At 43.9% G+C, this 18,342-nt stretch overlaps 1 protein-coding gene across 3 annotated transcripts in view; it reads left to right on the top strand.

The window, feature by feature from the left end:
• LOC137518440 (transmembrane channel-like protein 2) overlaps positions 1–18,342 on the top strand; it is a 229,023-nt gene that overhangs the window by 99,301 nt on the left and 111,380 nt on the right. For 2 of the 3 annotated variants that reach the window (XM_068236303.1, XM_068236302.1), the window contains one exon: positions 961–1,067. In XM_068236303.1, the coding sequence (XP_068092404.1) occupies positions 1,008–1,067 (60 nt within the window). In that variant the 5' untranslated portion in view covers positions 961–1,007. Of the gene's footprint in view, positions 1–960; positions 1,068–10,682; positions 10,760–18,342 lie in introns of those variants that run through there. The other variant, XM_068236304.1, reaches the window with a different exon arrangement.

Below are 18,342 nucleotides of genomic sequence, written 5' to 3'. Positions count from 1 at the left end.
GTTTGAAATTACCGGTAGATGTTATTTTAGGTAGATTCCTCTGAGATCTGGTGAATGTCAACCAAAGCACCATTTAATGACAGTGAGTTATGTTGTTACGTATTTTGATGGGACATGACAATATATAATAAAATATTGACAAAAATGTGAGATGTGTTCTCACTTTTGTGATATACTGTGTTTTTCATAAAAAAAAATTAAACTTTCTCACTTGCAATATTTGACTGTCTTTATACTAATTTCTACTATATACTATATCTGGAGCATTGGCGGCTACATTCTATTCCCCCTAGGGCTCTAAATTTATGAGGATAAAGTTGCAAAGGATAACTGTTGCAAACCAGCCAGTAGGACCATTTTACTCAATAGTGAGAACCTTGTAAAAACCCAAGCTGTTTCTCCAATAGTTGTTTATTGTAAAGGACAACTGTAGTGAGAGGTATATGGAGGCTGATGAATTAATTTCCTTTTAAACAATACCAGTTGCCTGGCTATCCTCTTATTCTAATACTTTAGCCATAGCCCCTGAACAAGCATGTAGCAGATCAGGTGTTTCTGACATTATTGTCAGATCTGACAAGATTAGCCACATGCTGGTTGCAGGTGTTTGATTCAGACATTACTGCAGCCAAAGAGACCAGCAGGGCTGCTAGGCAACTGGTATTGTTTAAAAGGAAATAAATATGGCAGCCTCTATATCTCTTTTGTTACAGTTGTCCTTTAAACCTGGGGTAGACTAAGTTTGTTTTCCCTTTCACTAAATTACAAGCATATTTTGTTATCTTTATTGTTGTAGTGTTTCACCCATCATGTATGGAAATTAAAAAACAGATTTTACTAACAGCCCTGAATAATTTTTTGTAATTTAGTGCTTCCAAAAATATTGATCAGCTGTGCTACAATTTGCAGCTTCCCATTGTTACAGTTCATGATGATTTTCTGTTGTCTAACATGTTTCAGGTCATTTTGGATCATCCGTGGCTTCATATTTTATATTCCTAAGATGGATGTATGGTGTAAACCTTGTTCTGTTTGGCCTAATATTTGGACTTGTTGTAATTCCAGAGGTAAGTGAGATTTACAATATCATCCTTTATGTAGGGAAACTGTATACACTGCTTTTTTTTTCCAGCGTAAGCCTATTATATAGTTTGTGGTAGTTTTTTTTATAGCGTCTAGATTTACCCAGTCTCATTTTAAACAACTTGTGGCAGGGCATCTGCAGCCGGCTAAAATTATTTTGTTGCCTAAAGCATCAATGTAGCGTGTCGCAGGAAGTGTTTTTATATTTACCTTTTCGGGCGGCTGGATTGGCTTTTCCTCCACCCATGGCAATGTAATGGAAGAAACTCTTCCATCACCCCTCTTCCACCAGTGGCGCTGAAATGCTGACACTATCTTCTGAGTCCTGATCTCATGTAACAACGTGATCAGAAGACAATGTCGGGATTGAATTGCTGTGAGTGGAGGAAGAGAAAATACCAATACAGCCATTGGGGCAAGCAAATATAAAACCAGTAAATATAATCATTTGCCGACCGCACGCTTATACCGTGCGTCGGCAAAGTGGCAGCTGCAGGACCAGCGACGCAGTACTGCGTCGCCAGCTGCAGGCTGATTAATTAGGAAGCAGCCGCTCGCGCGAGCGTAGTGTTGGGCGAACAGTGTTCGCCACTGTTTGGGGTTCTGCAGAACATCACCCTGTTCGGGTGATGTTCGAGTTCGGCCGAACACCTGGTGGTGTTCGGCCGAACTGTTCGCGTTCGTCCGAACGGCTCAATTCCTGGCCGAACCTGGCCGAACAGGGCCCCTGTTCGGCCGAACAGGGCCCTGTTCGGCCGAATACGGCCCCCCTATGGGGTCGCAGGCATAAGGGGGGAGCATGCCCCGATCGCGGGGGGGGGTCGGAAATTCCCCCCACCCCCCTCCGCTAGCGCTCCCCCCCCTCTGCCCGCTTCCCCATACAAAAGTTTAAGCAAAGTACCTGTAATAGTGGATGGCCTGGCAGTGGCACTGTGGAGTGAGGAGGAGGAGTCCGGAGAGTGACGCGTTGAGGGAGGCCGGGCAGCGAGCGTGAGGTCAGAGAAAGGGTGGAAGTACCACAAGGGTACTACCGCTGAACCGCCCGCTGCCCGGCCTCCCTCAACGCGTCACTCTCCGGACTCCTCCTCCTCACTCCACAGTGCCACTGCCAGGCCATCCACTATTACAGGTACTTTGCCTAAACTTTTGTATGGGGAAGCGGGCAGAGGGGGGAGCGCTAGCGGAGGGGGTGGGGGGAATTTCCGACCCCCCCGCGATCGGGGCATGCTCCCCCCTTATGCCTGCGACCCCATAGGGCCCCCAAAAGCAGGATGTTCGGGAAGTTCGGGGTTCGGCCCGAACATGCCGAACATCTCGGCCATGTTCGGCGAACTTTCCCGAACCCGAACATCCAGGTGTTCGCCCATCACTACGCGAGCGGCTGCTTCCTGTCAAATTACGGCGGGGGGCTCCGTGAATAGCTTGCGGGCCGCCGATGGCGGCTCGCAGGCTAAATGTAAACACAAGCGGAAATAATCCGCCGCCATGTGACAGGGGACGTCCCGTCACTGGCTGCACAGGACGGATAGCGTCCTGTGCAGCCTCGATCGCCGGGGGGGCCAGGTAGGAGAGGGAGGGGGAGGATTTCGCCGCGGAGGGGGGCTTTGAGGTGCCCCCCCCCCCCGCAACACCCAGGCAGGCAGGAGAGATCAGACCCCCCTGCACATCATCCCCATAGGGGGGAAAAAAGGGGGGCAATCTGATCTCTCTGCCTACAACCTGATCTGTGCTGGGGGCTGCACAGCCCACCCAGCACAGATCACTCAAAACAGCGCTGGTCCTTAAGGGGGGGGTAAAGGGTGGGTCATCAAGTGGATAAAGATGCTCCCTGCACTGATCTGCATAGTCTGCCATGCTGGGGAAGACCCACAAAACAATAAAGTTTTACTTTAGGTGGCTGCTAAAACGTTAATGTGACTGCAGAAAATGCATGTGACTATGACTAGGCTTTTTTTTTTTTTGCCTAGCCTGCATGGAAGCCACTACACTGTTATAACCATTTCTCCTAAAAAGCTGGCACATTATGTAAAATGTACATAAAAACAGATTTTTTTGTGATAAAGATGTCACTTTGAGTTTGATGCCACCAAGTATCTTAACATGAAAATTAACTCAAGAGGTACTCAATAACAGATACTTAAAGAGAACCTGAGCTGAAAATAAAAAGTAAAAATAACAATACACAGGTCATACTTACCTCCTGTGTGATCTACTCCTCAACCTCTTTCTCCTCTCCTACGTCCCATTTGTCTACTGTGATCAATGGAATTCCACGTTCTCCATTTTGAAAATGGCCATTACCCCATAACAACTTCCTGGTCAGCACACTGTCAAACTGTAATATCACCCACGTGAGCCATAGGGAAACATGGACATTACCTTGCACATTCAGTTGAAACTGGCAACTGCTGATATATAACTAACAGCAACTGGTATATTTCAGTTCTGACAACATATTGTCAGAACTGGAAGGGATCACTTTAAGAAGAAAATGGTGAGCTTCTGAGAGGAACTGATGGCGAGGTAAGTATATAATATTCATTTGCAGCTACATCATGGGCTTGATTTACTACTTAGCACGTCTAAAGTTTTTAGGCATGCTAACCAGGGTGCTAAGTAGGTTAGCACTGGTTTTCTCAATCAGATCTCACATTTCAACTGAGTTTAGACATGCTAAGGGCCAGTGCTAAAATTAGCACAGTTTTGTAAATCGAGCCCCATGTGTTTATTTTAAATAATTTTACTCGCTTCAGGTTCCCTTTGAGACTGATATTTTAAAGACTATGCATATAAAAAAAGATATATGTAAAATACAGCTTACATAATTAAACAAACAAATTAACAATATAGCTTTATAATAATACAGCAGCTTCTAAGATGTGCCTATTGATGTCTGATTAATAGATGTAGGAATAATAATCTAACCTCCTTCAAAATATTCTTATTAAAACAATGATGTATGTAAGGAATGTAGTAGCAGTAGAGTATTGTACCATGTTAGTTTTTAATCAGGATGATACTATTTATTGACTAACTTACAAGAATAAGAGTAAGCCTTCTTCAGACTTAAGTCCTGTATGCGGTAGCAGGAAAAAAGGACGCTGGCTGAGAATGAACGAAAAGGCTATAGACGTTAATGCAATTATCGTTAATACAGCGAAAAAAGCAGAAAAAAGGGCGGCGCAATAAATTTCGTTAACAACATTAGAACATTACAGTTTTTGAAGTATGTTATCGTTTTAGAAGCTTGCAACAGTATAGTTTTTGTCATATTATTTCATTTGTATGTACAGATCTTACGTTATCAAAGGTATTATCGTTTCTGTGTGTAAAAGGGTGTTTCTGCAGAGGGAGTGGTTGTGGTTAGGCACCACGCGGGCGGATGTTAGTTTTAGCAGGAAACAAAGCAAGCGCTCACCAATATGGGCCGCATCTGAATGACTCACCACCTCATATGCACCGCTTAAATAGCTCAAATACACACATTTAGCAATCAGACAGATGCAAAACATATGCAAAACTAAACTAAATACTTACCATGCAAAACAGGATAGCACAATGGGTGCTGCTAGCCTGGTAGTTACAGAACTGTGGATAAAAAATATAGGTAAAAGGCTGCGCATCCCTGACCCAATACTGTACAATTGAATGGTTAATCGCTGTGGCGCACACCGCCCCCCCTGGACTAAAATGTACGCCCGCATCCAAACAATGCAATACTGGTCTATGGAGAAATTTTAGCTTCCATCATAGTTTTGCATGCAAAAATATAGATATACTGGACATCTGCACCAACGTTGAGGTAAATCTCCAGAGCAGATGTCCTAACACTAAACTGACCTAAGTTAAAAGCAAATGTCTTTACCCTGGCAGCTGCTACGCTAAAATGTGTAACTTACATTCAATACAGACAGCAGGAAACAAAGCAAGCGCTCACCAATATGGGCCGCATCTGAATGACTCACCACCTCATATGCACCGCTTAAATAGCTCAAATACACACTCAGCAATCAGACAGATGCAAAACATATGCAAAACTAAACTAAATACTTACCATGCAAAACAGGATAGCACAATGGGTGCTGCTAGCCTGGTAGTTACAGAACTGTGGATAAAAAATATAGGTAAAAGGCTGCGCATCCCTGACCCAATACTGTACAATTGAATGGTTAATCGCTGTGGCGCACACCGCCCCCCCTGGACTAAAATGTACGCCCGCATCCAAACAATGCAATACTGGTCTATGGAGAAATGTTAGCTTCCATCATAGTTTTGCATGCAAAAATATAGATATACTGGACATCTGCACCAACGTTGAGGTAAATCTCCAGAGCAGATGTCCTAACACTAAACTGACCTAAGTTAAAAGCAAATGTCTTTACCCTGGCAGCTGCTACGCTAAAATGTGTAACTTACATTCAATACAGACAGCAGGAAACAAAGCAAGCGCTCACCAATATGGGCCGCATCTGAATGACTCACCACCTCATATGCACCGCTTAAATAGCTCAAATACACACTCAGCAATCAGACAGATGCAAAACATATGCAAAACTAAACTAAATACTTACCATGCAAAACAGGATAGCACAATGGGTGCTGCTAGCCTGGTAGTTACAGAACTGTGGATAAAAAATATAGGTAAAAGGCTGCGCATCCCTGACCCAATACTGTACAATTGAATGGTTAATCGCTGTGGCGCACACCGCCCCCCCTGGACTAAAATGTACGCCCGCATCCAAACAATGCAATACTGGTCTATGGAGAAATTTTAGCTTCCATCATAGTTTTGCATGCAAAAATATAGATATACTGGACATCTGCACCAACGTTGAGGTAAATCTCCAGAGCAGATGTCCTAACACTAAACTGACCTAAGTTAAAAGCAAATGTCTTTACCCTGGCAGCTGCTACGCTAAAATGTGTAACTTACATTCAATACAGACAGCAGGAAACAAAGCAAGCGCTCACCAATATGGGCCGCATCTGAATGACTCACCACCTCATATGCACCGCTTAAATAGCTCAAATACACACTCAGCAATCAGACAGATGCAAAACATATGCAAAACTAAACTAAATACTTACCATGCAAAACAGGATAGCACAATGGGTGCTGCTAGCCTGGTAGTTACAGAACTGTGGATAAAAAATATAGGTAAAAGGCTGCGCATCCCTGACCCAATACTGTACAATTGAATGGTTAATCGCTGTGGCGCACACCGCCCCCCCTGGACTAAAATGTACGCCCGCATCCAAACAATGCAATACTGGTCTATGGAGAAATGTTAGCTTCCATCATAGTTTTGCATGCAAAAATATAGATATACTGGACATCTGCACCAACGTTGAGGTAAATCTCCAGAGCAGATGTCCTAACACTAAACTGACCTAAGTTAAAAGCAAATGTCTTTACCCTGGCAGCTGCTACGCTAAAATGTGTAACTTACATTCAATACAGACAGCAGGAAACAAAGCAAGCGCTCACCAATATGGGCCGCATCTGAATGACTCACCACCTCATATGCACCGCTTAAATAGCTCAAATACACACTCAGCAATCAGACAGATGCAAAACATATGCAAAACTAAACTAAATACTTACCATGCAAAACAGGATAGCACAATGGGTGCTGCTAGCCTGGTAGTTACAGAACTGTGGATAAAAAATATAGGTAAAAGGCTGCGCATCCCTGACCCAATACTGTACAATTGAATGGTTAATCGCTGTGGCGCACACCGCCCCCCCTGGACTAAAATGTACGCCCGCATCCAAACAATGCAATACTGGTCTATGGAGAAATGTTAGCTTCCATCATAGTTTTGCATGCAAAAATATAGATATACTGGACATCTGCACCAACGTTGAGGTAAATCTCCAGAGCAGATGTCCTAACACTAAACTGACCTAAGTTAAAAGCAAATGTCTTTACCCTGGCAGCTGCTACGCTAAAATGTGTAACTTACATTCAATACAGACAGCAGGAAACAAAGCAAGCGCTCACCAATATGGGCCGCATCTGAATGACTCACCACCTCATATGCACCGCTTAAATAGCTCAAATACACACTCAGCAATCAGACAGATGCAAAACATATGCAAAACTAAACTAAATACTTACCATGCAAAACAGGATAGCACAATGGGTGCTGCTAGCCTGGTAGTTACAGAACTGTGGATAAAAAATATAGGTAAAAGGCTGCGCATCCCTGACCCAATACTGTACAATTGAATGGTTAATCGCTGTGGCGCACACCGCCCCCCCTGGACTAAAATGTACGCCCGCATCCAAACAATGCAATACTGGTCTATGGAGAAATTTTAGCTTCCATCATAGTTTTGCATGCAAAAATATAGATATACTGGACATCTGCACCAACGTTGAGGTAAATCTCCAGAGCAGATGTCCTAACACTAAACTGACCTAAGTTAAAAGCAAATGTCTTTACCCTGGCAGCTGCTACGCTAAAATGTGTAACTTACATTCAATACAGACAGCAGGAAACAAAGCAAGCGCTCACCAATATGGGCCGCATCTGAATGACTCACCACCTCATATGCACCGCTTAAATAGCTCAAATACACACTCAGCAATCAGACAGATGCAAAACATATGCAAAACTAAACTAAATACTTACCATGCAAAACAGGATAGCACAATGGGTGCTGCTAGCCTGGTAGTTACAGAACTGTGGATAAAAAATATAGGTAAAAGGCTGCGCATCCCTGACCCAATACTGTACAATTGAATGGTTAATCGCTGTGGCGCACACCGCCCCCCCTGGACTAAAATGTACGCCCGCATCCAAACAATGCAATACTGGTCTATGGAGAAATTTTAGCTTCCATCATAGTTTTGCATGCAAAAATATAGATATACTGGACATCTGCACCAACGTTGAGGTAAATCTCCAGAGCAGATGTCCTAACACTAAACTGACCTAAGTTAAAAGCAAATGTCTTTACCCTGGCAGCTGCTACGCTAAAATGTGTAACTTACATTCAATACAGACAGCAGGAAACAAAGCAAGCGCTCACCAATATGGGCCGCATCTGAATGACTCACCACCTCATATGCACCGCTTAAATAGCTCAAATACACACTCAGCAATCAGACAGATGCAAAACATATGCAAAACTAAACTAAATACTTACCATGCAAAACAGGATAGCACAATGGGTGCTGCTAGCCTGGTAGTTACAGAACTGTGGATAAAAAATATAGGTAAAAGGCTGCGCATCCCTGACCCAATACTGTACAATTGAATGGTTAATCGCTGTGGCGCACACCGCCCCCCCTGGACTAAAATGTACGCCCGCATCCAAACAATGCAATACTGGTCTATGGAGAAATTTTAGCTTCCATCATAGTTTTGCATGCAAAAATATAGATATACTGGACATCTGCACCAACGTTGAGGTAAATCTCCAGAGCAGATGTCCTAACACTAAACTGACCTAAGTTAAAAGCAAATGTCTTTACCCTGGCAGCTGCTACGCTAAAATGTGTAACTTACATTCAATACAGACAGCAGGAAACAAAGCAAGCGCTCACCAATATGGGCCGCATCTGAATGACTCACCACCTCATATGCACCGCTTAAATAGCTCAAATACACACTCAGCAATCAGACAGATGCAAAACATATGCAAAACTAAACTAAATACTTACCATGCAAAACAGGATAGCACAATGGGTGCTGCTAGCCTGGTAGTTACAGAACTGTGGATAAAAAATATAGGTAAAAGGCTGCGCATCCCTGACCCAATACTGTACAATTGAATGGTTAATCGCTGTGGCGCACACCGCCCCCCCTGGACTAAAATGTACGCCCGCATCCAAACAATGCAATACTGGTCTATGGAGAAATTTTAGCTTCCATCATAGTTTTGCATGCAAAAATATAGATATACTGGACATCTGCACCAACGTTGAGGTAAATCTCCAGAGCAGATGTCCTAACACTAAACTGACCTAAGTTAAAAGCAAATGTCTTTACCCTGGCAGCTGCTACGCTAAAATGTGTAACTTACATTCAATACAGACAGCAGGAAACAAAGCAAGCGCTCACCAATATGGGCCGCATCTGAATGACTCACCACCTCATATGCACCGCTTAAATAGCTCAAATACACACTCAGCAATCAGACAGATGCAAAACATATGCAAAACTAAACTAAATACTTACCATGCAAAACAGGATAGCACAATGGGTGCTGCTAGCCTGGTAGTTACAGAACTGTGGATAAAAAATATAGGTAAAAGGCTGCGCATCCCTGACCCAATACTGTACAATTGAATGGTTAATCGCTGTGGCGCACACCGCCCCCCCTGGACTAAAATGTACGCCCGCATCCAAACAATGCAATACTGGTCTATGGAGAAATTTTAGCTTCCATCATAGTTTTGCATGCAAAAATATAGATATACTGGACATCTGCACCAACGTTGAGGTAAATCTCCAGAGCAGATGTCCTAACACTAAACTGACCTAAGTTAAAAGCAAATGTCTTTACCCTGGCAGCTGCTACGCTAAAATGTGTAACTTACATTCAATACAGACAGCAGGAAACAAAGCAAGCGCTCACCAATATGGGCCGCATCTGAATGACTCACCACCTCATATGCACCGCTTAAATAGCTCAAATACACACTCAGCAATCAGACAGATGCAAAACATATGCAAAACTAAACTAAATACTTACCATGCAAAACAGGATAGCACAATGGGTGCTGCTAGCCTGGTAGTTACAGAACTGTGGATAAAAAATATAGGTAAAAGGCTGCGCATCCCTGACCCAATACTGTACAATTGAATGGTTAATCGCTGTGGCGCACACCGCCCCCCCTGGACTAAAATGTACGCCCGCATCCAAACAATGCAATGTTAGTTTTAGGCAACACCAGGGGGGTGGTTAGGGTTAGGCACCACCAGGGGGAGTTAGGGTTTGGCACCACCGGGGGAAGTGGGGTGGTTAGGGTTAGGCACCACCGGGGGGTGGTTAGGGTTAGGCACCAGCAGGGGAGTGGTTAGTTTTAGGCACCACCAGGAGAGGGTTATGTGTGAGTAGGGTTAGGTTAAGCTGTACTGTTGAATTGCTTAACGATCTTTAACGTTAATATATTTTCGTTATTAGTTCCCGTCTGTTTTTACAATGGTATTTATCGTTAACCAAGTTTGACAATGATGTTTATCGTTATCAGATTTCGTTATCCACTGGCGCCATTTTGTTATCCAGCTGGGCCCTTTTTTCATGCAGCTGTATGCTGTCAAGATGTTAGAACAGACAGCTATATACATGCAACATCAAAAGGGGATAGATATGTTTCTTTACAAACATAGATACATTGTTTTAATAAGATTATTTTGAATAAGGTTAGATTATTATTACATTTATTAATCAGATATTAGCAGGCACATGTTAGAAACTGATGTATTATAAAGCTATATTGTTGGTTTGTTTATTTATTTATATATGCTGTATTTTACATATATAATTTTATATGCATAGTGTTTAAAATATTGGTTTTAAATGTCTGGTATTGAGTAGTTCTTGTGTTACTTTTCTAGGCACTTATACTTGGCCTGATGAAATCAGTGGTGTATGCTCACAAAACACGTTGCCCTAGTGCTAATACATTTCAGTTGATATTATAACTGTATCATCCTTGAGGTAAGCCACCTCCTAATCTTGATTTTAGGATTTGAATGTATTTCATTCTTTCTGGGTGCCTCTATCCTCTACTGTGTCTATTACCCTCCTATGGAGGGCAGCCTCTTATAAGCTGTTCCAGCTCAGGGAGCAACCAAAGTACAGTGGTGGGCCCTGTACCCAAGAGGAAACAGTTATTCTGCCACAAGCTATTTTGGTTGGTTGCCCATCACAGTAACCTCATTTTGTGGCTACCATCTTTTATTACTCTGTCTCCAAATGATGGAAAATACTACACCATTTGAGCTCCCGTTGTCTTTGTGTTTGATTTTTTTTTTTAAGGTTTACTTACATCTCTCAAGTCTCTCTAAGATGTTCTGTTTTACACTCAAACCTGTTACTCACTTGTTGCTGATTCACCAAAACCTTATTATTTTGAGATGTTTCACATTTTTTTTTTATTTCACAACTTTTCTAGTTGATTGTTGCCTCTGCCTCACATTTTGGAAATGTGTTGCTAGCATCAGATGTAAATCAAGCATATCATTTTCGTAAAATAAAAAAATTTCTCAGTTTTATATGCTATCTTTTGTCCCACAGGTAAATATAGGGTTGAAATGATTTGCAAATAATTGCGTGGATTTTACATTATACACATCAATTTGGAAATGTGGCTGTGTACATAAAATGTTGGTGTTGAAAATATTCAGGAAGACTGCAAGTTTTGCTGGGTTCAGAAAGGTTGGAGTCCCTAGTGTATGATACGTTAGGTTCATCTGAGCCAATATAATAACATTGGAATTCTTTGCATGCACAGTGGTAATCCCACAGGTATGGTCCAGTTCAAGCTAAGAGGAACAGTATAACAGTTGTGCACAAAGTCGACGTGACTTCAGTACTAAAGCATAGTGTCATAGTAGAATGTGACGTTCCCTTGTTTTGGGAGTTAGAGGGGTGAAATGCTTAGTTCAAATAACAAGTCATGAGTTACTTAACATCCTTACACTTACAGTGGAGGAAATAATTATTTGACCCCTCACTGATTTTGTAAGTTTGTCCAATGACAAAGAAATGAAAAGACTCAGAACAGTATCATTTCAATGGTAGGTTTATTTTAACAGTGACAGATAGCACATCAAAAGGAAAATCGAAAAAATAACCTTAAATAAAAGATAGCAACTGATTTGCATTTCATTGAGTGAAATAAGTTTTTGAACCCCTACCAACCATTAAGAGTTCTGGCTCCCACAGAGTGGTTAGACACTTCTACTCAATTAGTCACCCTCATTAAGGACACCTGTCTTAACTAGTCACCTGTATAAAAGACACCCAGGGCCGGCCCGCCCATGAGGCGGGGTGAGGCGGGTTCCTCAGGCAGCAAGATGTGGAGGGGCGGCATCAGGCATAACAGGAAGTGACTGCGCCTGGTCCTTGCCGCCTTCTAGTCTGAGTGCCTGGGGAGGAGCATTCTGCGGGGCTGTCTCTATTTGGGGGGGGCTCTCCCGCAATCCCGGGAACCCCCCCTTCTGTCCCGGTGGCTTGGCAGAGTTGGAGGCGAAAAAAAAATGATCACGGAGCCAGCAGCTCCATTACGGCAAGCAGGAGCTTCATTCCTCCCCCTACTGTGTGTGCGTGTGTACAATTCACACTCCGCCCCCTCGCACAGTGCGGGAACATCAATACTTACTCCTCTCAAATGGAAATGCTGCTTGCCGTTCTCTCCCGGCTTATTGCTGGACTAGTTTACCTGTGTATCAAGCAGTGTCTCTGGGGAGGGGATGAAGCAGAACGGAGGTTTCACACGGAGGTTTTGCTTCAGATGACGGAGCTGGGACGAGGAAGCAAACAGATGCAATATATACTGTCTGCAGATAAGATAACTTTGCAGGGCAGCTGTGTGCTTTGTCCCACTCTCAGCCTGCCTGATTTATTGCCTCAATAAAAACGTCCTATTTCCTCCTTCACTCTTTTCACTTTCCTTCACTCTCTTACTGTTTCCTTATCCTATCTTGTTTTTTCTCTTCGGCTTTCCCTTCCTCCCCATCTCTATCCTTTGCTTCTCTATTGCTCCTCTCACTCCCCTTTCCTCTCAATTTTGAGGAGAAGGAAACCTGATAAACTGCACTGATATCTCACTCTCTGTCCCCCTCTTCTTCTCTACCAATCTCTCTTCTTTCCTCTGCTCTGTGTCCTCATTCTTTCCTTCTCTTACTCTCCCCCCCCCCCCCCTTGTTTGCAATAATTGTCCCCTCTTTTGCTCTTTTTCTAATCTTCCTTTCTCTTATACATAGCTCCCAACAGCCTCTTATGGAGGGACAGTCCCTCTTTGAGAGCCCTGTCCCTCATTCCCTCTTTCCTCCTCATTTGTCCCTCTTTCAGGACTTTGTCACTCTTTCTATGTAAATATATATATTTCTCTACTAAAAAAAGTGTTCAATTGACTAAACTTTATTCCTATCCTTTAAATTGATATATTGCTGATTTTAAAATGTTAATATGAAGGAAAATTAACCAGGATAGAAAGGACCAATCTTTATGGTATACGTGACTTGGGGTGTGACGAGGGTGTGATCAGGGTGTGTGGCAGGGGCATGGCTTAAGTGTCCCTCTTTCTCATCTCAAAAAGTTGGGAGGTATGGGAGAGCGAGTGCTGGTTGATTGGCTGCTTCCTCAATTTGCCTGCAGGCTGCAGTGCAGACTCTGCAGTGAAGTCCTGGCTGTGACGCCTCCGTGCCTGCACACACCGTGAGTCATTGACCCGGCCGCCCGGACTGTGTTCTGCCTGGGACCCGCCCCCAACTAAGCTGTGCAGTGCACCGCACGTCAGTTCTGCTGCCACGTGCCACTCACCGTGATGCCGCCGGGCCAGCCGCCCTAGAGGGGGTGCGCTGTATGGAGGGGAGAACCGCAGCCGCGGGGAGGGCAGCCCGACCTCTCCCTCCCTCCCTCTCCCAGGGCTGGTCTCCGTGCTCCCCCCTCCAGACTTGACATAGAGCAATGTGCAGGGAAGCCTGTACTAAACGACTCACCTCCCTGCGTTCCCATCGCCGCTGGTCTTCTGTTCTCCGCATACGCTGATACACACACTGCTTCCGGCTACAGGAAGCAGTGTGTGTATCAGCGTATGCGGAGAGAAGAAGACCAGCGGCGACTGAGCGGCGATGGGAACGCAGGGAGGTGAGTCGTTTAGTACAGGCTTCCCTGCACATTGCTCTATGTCAAGTCTGGAGGGGGGAGCACAGAGACCAGCCCTGGGAGAGGGAGGGAGGGAGAGGTCGGGCTGCCCTCCCCGCGGCTCTCCCCTCCTTTAGGGGGGCAGCTACTTATCTAATCTATATTGGGGGGCAGCTACCTATCTAACCTATACTGGGGTAACCTACCTAATCTAACCTATAATGTGGGGCACCTACCTAATCTAATCTATACTGGGGGGCACCTACCTAATCTAACCTATACTGGGGGGCACCTACCTATCTAACCTACAATGGAGGTACCTACCAATCTAACCTATACTGAGGGCAGCTACCTATGTAATCTATACTAGGGCACCTACCTATCTAACTTGTATTGGGGCACCTACCTACCTACCTAGCTAGCCTACCTAGTGGAGTGGGACCGAGTTGGTTTGCTGAGACAGTGTGTTGGTTGGGTCAGGTGCACCGTGTTGGGTGGAATCGTCACGATTCCTCTCCACACCCAACCAACACACTGTCTCAGCAAACCAACTCGGTCCCACTCCCTGGATTATACATGATTCATTTAAATCCTCTAACACATCCACTTCTAAGATGAGGGCTAAAGCCTGGTACACACGTTCAATTATGATTGGCCAATCACTGACCAATTTTACCACCTGCGTCATGGTGTATGAGGCTGGGCAGCAGATATTGCGCACTATGAGCAGATTTTGTAGGTATCCCTTATACTACATGAAGGAAGGTGGTAAAATTGGTCAATGATTGGCCAATCGTAATTGAAAGTGTGTAATCAGGCTTAATTCCGCTAAGAAAGACAGGAGGGAGAACAAGCAGATGGAGACAGACAGGGATATGGGGGGGGGGGGGGTATCGGCTGGGGGCGTATCGGGGGGGGGGGGGGGGGGCGCCTTCACGATCTTTGCCTCAGGCAGCAGAAAGTCCAGGACCGGCCCTGAAGACACCTCTCCACAGAATCAATCAATCAAGCAGACTCCAAACTCTCCAACATGGGAAAGACCAAAGAGCTGTCCAAGGATGTCATAGACAAAATTGTAGACCTGCATAAGGCTGGAATGGGCTACAAAACCATTAGCAAGAAACTGGGAGAGAAGGTGACAACTGTTGGTGCGATTGTTCGAAAATGGAAGGAGCACAAAATGACCATCAATCGACCTCGCTCTGGGGCTCCACGCAAGATCTCACCTCGTGGGGTGTCAATGGTTCTGAGAAAGGTGAAAAAGCATCCTAGAACTACACGGGAGGAGTTAGTGAATGACCTCAAATTAGCAGGGACCACAGTCACCAAGAAAACCATTGGAAACACATTCCACCGCAATGGATTAAAATCCTGCAGGACTCGCAAGGTCCCCCTGCTCAAGAAGGCACATGTGCAGGCCCATCTGAAGTTTGCCAATGAACACCTGAATGAGGGATCGGTTGAAAAGGGCGCCCGAGCTGCCTGTATGAAAAGGGCGCCGCCATAGACATCAATGTTATTTCTGGAAATATGGGCTACAAGGTGTAGAAAAGGGCGCCCGAGTTTTGATATAGGCTACAAGCGGGCTCCCCTTTGTAGCCCATATTTTTTTCGGCTACAAGGTTTTCGGCTACAGCAAGGTGCCCCTTTGTAGCCCATATTATTGCCTTTTTTTGTAGCCTATGTTTTTATATGGGCTACAAGTGCTGGAAGCCGAATTATTTCATTCCCCCACTATCCATGGTGGCCTGGAGGGGGAATAGTAATTTACACATCCCAGAGTTTTTTTGTAGCCTATGTTTTTATATGGGCTACAAGTGCTGGAAGCCAAATTATTTCATTCCCCCAGTATCCATGGCGGCCTGGAGGGGGAATAGTAATTTACACATCCCGGAGTTTTTTTGTAGCCGAAGTTTTTATATGGGCTACAAGCACTGTAAGCCGAATTATTTCATTCCCCCACTATCCATGGCGCCCTGGAGGGGGAATAGTAATTTACACATCCCGGAGTTGTTTTGTAGCCGAAGTTTTTATATGGGCTACACCAGGCGCCTTTTTTTTTGTAGCCGAAGTTTTTATATGGGCTACACCAGGCGCCTTTTTTTGTAGCCAAAGTTTTTATATGGGCTACACCAGGCACCTTTTTTGTAACCGAAGTTTATATGGGCTACACCAGGCGCCTTTTTTGTAGCCGAAGTTGGTATATATGGGCTCCACCAGGCGCCCTTTTTTACCGGCGCCCTTTTCATGTAGACCCCCTGAATGATTCTGTGAGTGACTGGGAGAAGGTGCTGTGGTCTGATGAGACCAAAATATAGCTCTTTGGCATTAACTCAACTCGCTGTGTTTGGAGGAAGAAAAATGCTGCCTATGTCCCCCAAAACACTGTCCCCACCGTCAAGCATGGGGGTGGAAACATTTTGCTTTGGGGGTGTTTTTCTGCTAAGGGCACAGGACAACTTAACCGCATTAACGGGAAAATGGACGGAGCTATGTATCGTGAAATCCTGAATGACAACCTCCTTCCCTCTGCCAGGAAACTGAAAATGGGTTGTGGATGGGTGTTCCAGCACGACAATGACCCAAAACATACAGCAAAGGCAACAAAGGAGTGGCTCAAGAAGAAGCACATTAAGGTCATGGAGTGGCCTAGTCAGTCTCCGGACCTTAATCCAATAGAAAACCTATGGAGGGAGCTCAAGCTCAGAGTTGCACAGAGACAGCCTCGAAACCTTAGGGATTTAGAGATGATCTGCAAAGAGGAGTGGACCAACATTCCTCCTAAATTGTGTGTACACTTGATCATCAATTACAAGAAACATTTTACCTCTGTGCTTGCAAACAAGGATTTTTCCACTAAGTATTAAGTCTTTTATTGTTAGAGGGTTCAAAAACTTATTTCACTCAATGAAATGCAAATCAGTTGCTATCTTTTATTTAAGGTTATTTTTTTGATTTTCCTTTTGATGTGCTATCTGCCGCTGTTAAAATAAACCTACCATTGAAATGATACTGTTCTGAGACTTTTCATTTCTTTGTCATTGGACAAACTTACAAAATCAGTGAGGGGTCAAATAATTATTTCCTCCACTGTACGTCACCTGCTCTACATTCCTTCATGAATTTTGGCCTTATTCCCATTTCTTCTCCAGGCAGTTATGACAACAGCTCCCTCCCTCACTCCCTCATCTCCACACTCATTTAAGATCATTTTTTACACATTATAATTCAGTTGGTAAAATGACCTTCTTCTAAACCTGATGTTAGTGGCTGCCCAATCAAACACCTTCTTACTGTTTATATCATTTTCCGTTGTGGAGACATGCCAAAATCCATCTTATTCTAGGGACTTGTATAACATTTAGTACACTTACAGTCCTTACTATATCTTCAGTCCTTACTATATCATTATGTTTTACCTTTATTTACCAATACTGAAGGCTTTCTTCATGTTGCCTAGACAATGTCCATGTTTCACAACCATAAGCTACAGCAGGCCTAATAACAGTGTATTTTTAGCTTGGTAAAAAATAAAGCTTTAAATAAAAATATTTTTAATTACATTTTTTAGTAATATTACTGTTAATTGCTGATATTCTCACATTGCAGACTCTTGATTTCTATCATTTTTTTCCGAAAGGCCGTTGCCCATTTACAAGTACTTAATTTTCTGACGGTTCACCAGGAATCGCACTTTCCCAATCTCCACTATAAAATGTTTCTCTCGTTGATCACTCTCTTAAGACTATAATCACTAAGGCTACTTTCACGCCTACGGTGGTAGTCTGTGTTTTATTACCCTTTTCTGCCAAAAGGGGCTGCAAAGTCAGTGTAAGTCAATGGAACATTACCTACTTCAAGCAACACGATGTATCGGAAGTGCTTCACGTGCCAAAAACTCTGCAGTGCATTACTGCTCCACCTACTTGGCAACGCAGTGGAAGTCATGCAAGTCAATGGTGACACACTTTTTATTTTGTATTTTGTGGTAGAGGTGCGGTGCGCATGTGCTGTGACCTATTTTCTGCTGACGTGCTTCCTGTCTCTGTCTGCAAAGTATAAATGGGCCTATTTGCAGTGTAAAACATGGCTGCAGAAGAGTCATGGAGGACAGCTTTGAAATTGAAGAGTTAATCGCAAAGGTGGAGCCTCACTGGGAACTATATGACTAAGCCACCCACTACCCAGAAGCAGTTCCATCAAGAGATGCCTCTGGTAAGGGGATTAACTTTTCAAATTTGTACCTTTTATTGGTATCCCATAAGACATTTTGACAGATGAAGGGCTATGTTTATTTCTAACATTATCAAATAATTATGCAAGCTTTTGGCTAGAAAGCACTTGAGGAACTCAAAGTATCAACTACACACTGTTGAGCTGCTGGGACATTTTAACAAGACTCTGAAACACACTTAAGAAACTGGGAGTCA

The sequence above is a fragment of the Hyperolius riggenbachi genome, chromosome 5, assembly GCF_040937935.1.
Source record: "Hyperolius riggenbachi isolate aHypRig1 chromosome 5, aHypRig1.pri, whole genome shotgun sequence".
NCBI lineage: Eukaryota > Metazoa > Chordata > Amphibia > Anura > Hyperoliidae > Hyperolius > Hyperolius riggenbachi.
Note: the sequence above shows the minus strand (reverse complement) of the source record. Positions and strands in the feature narration are given on the sequence as shown.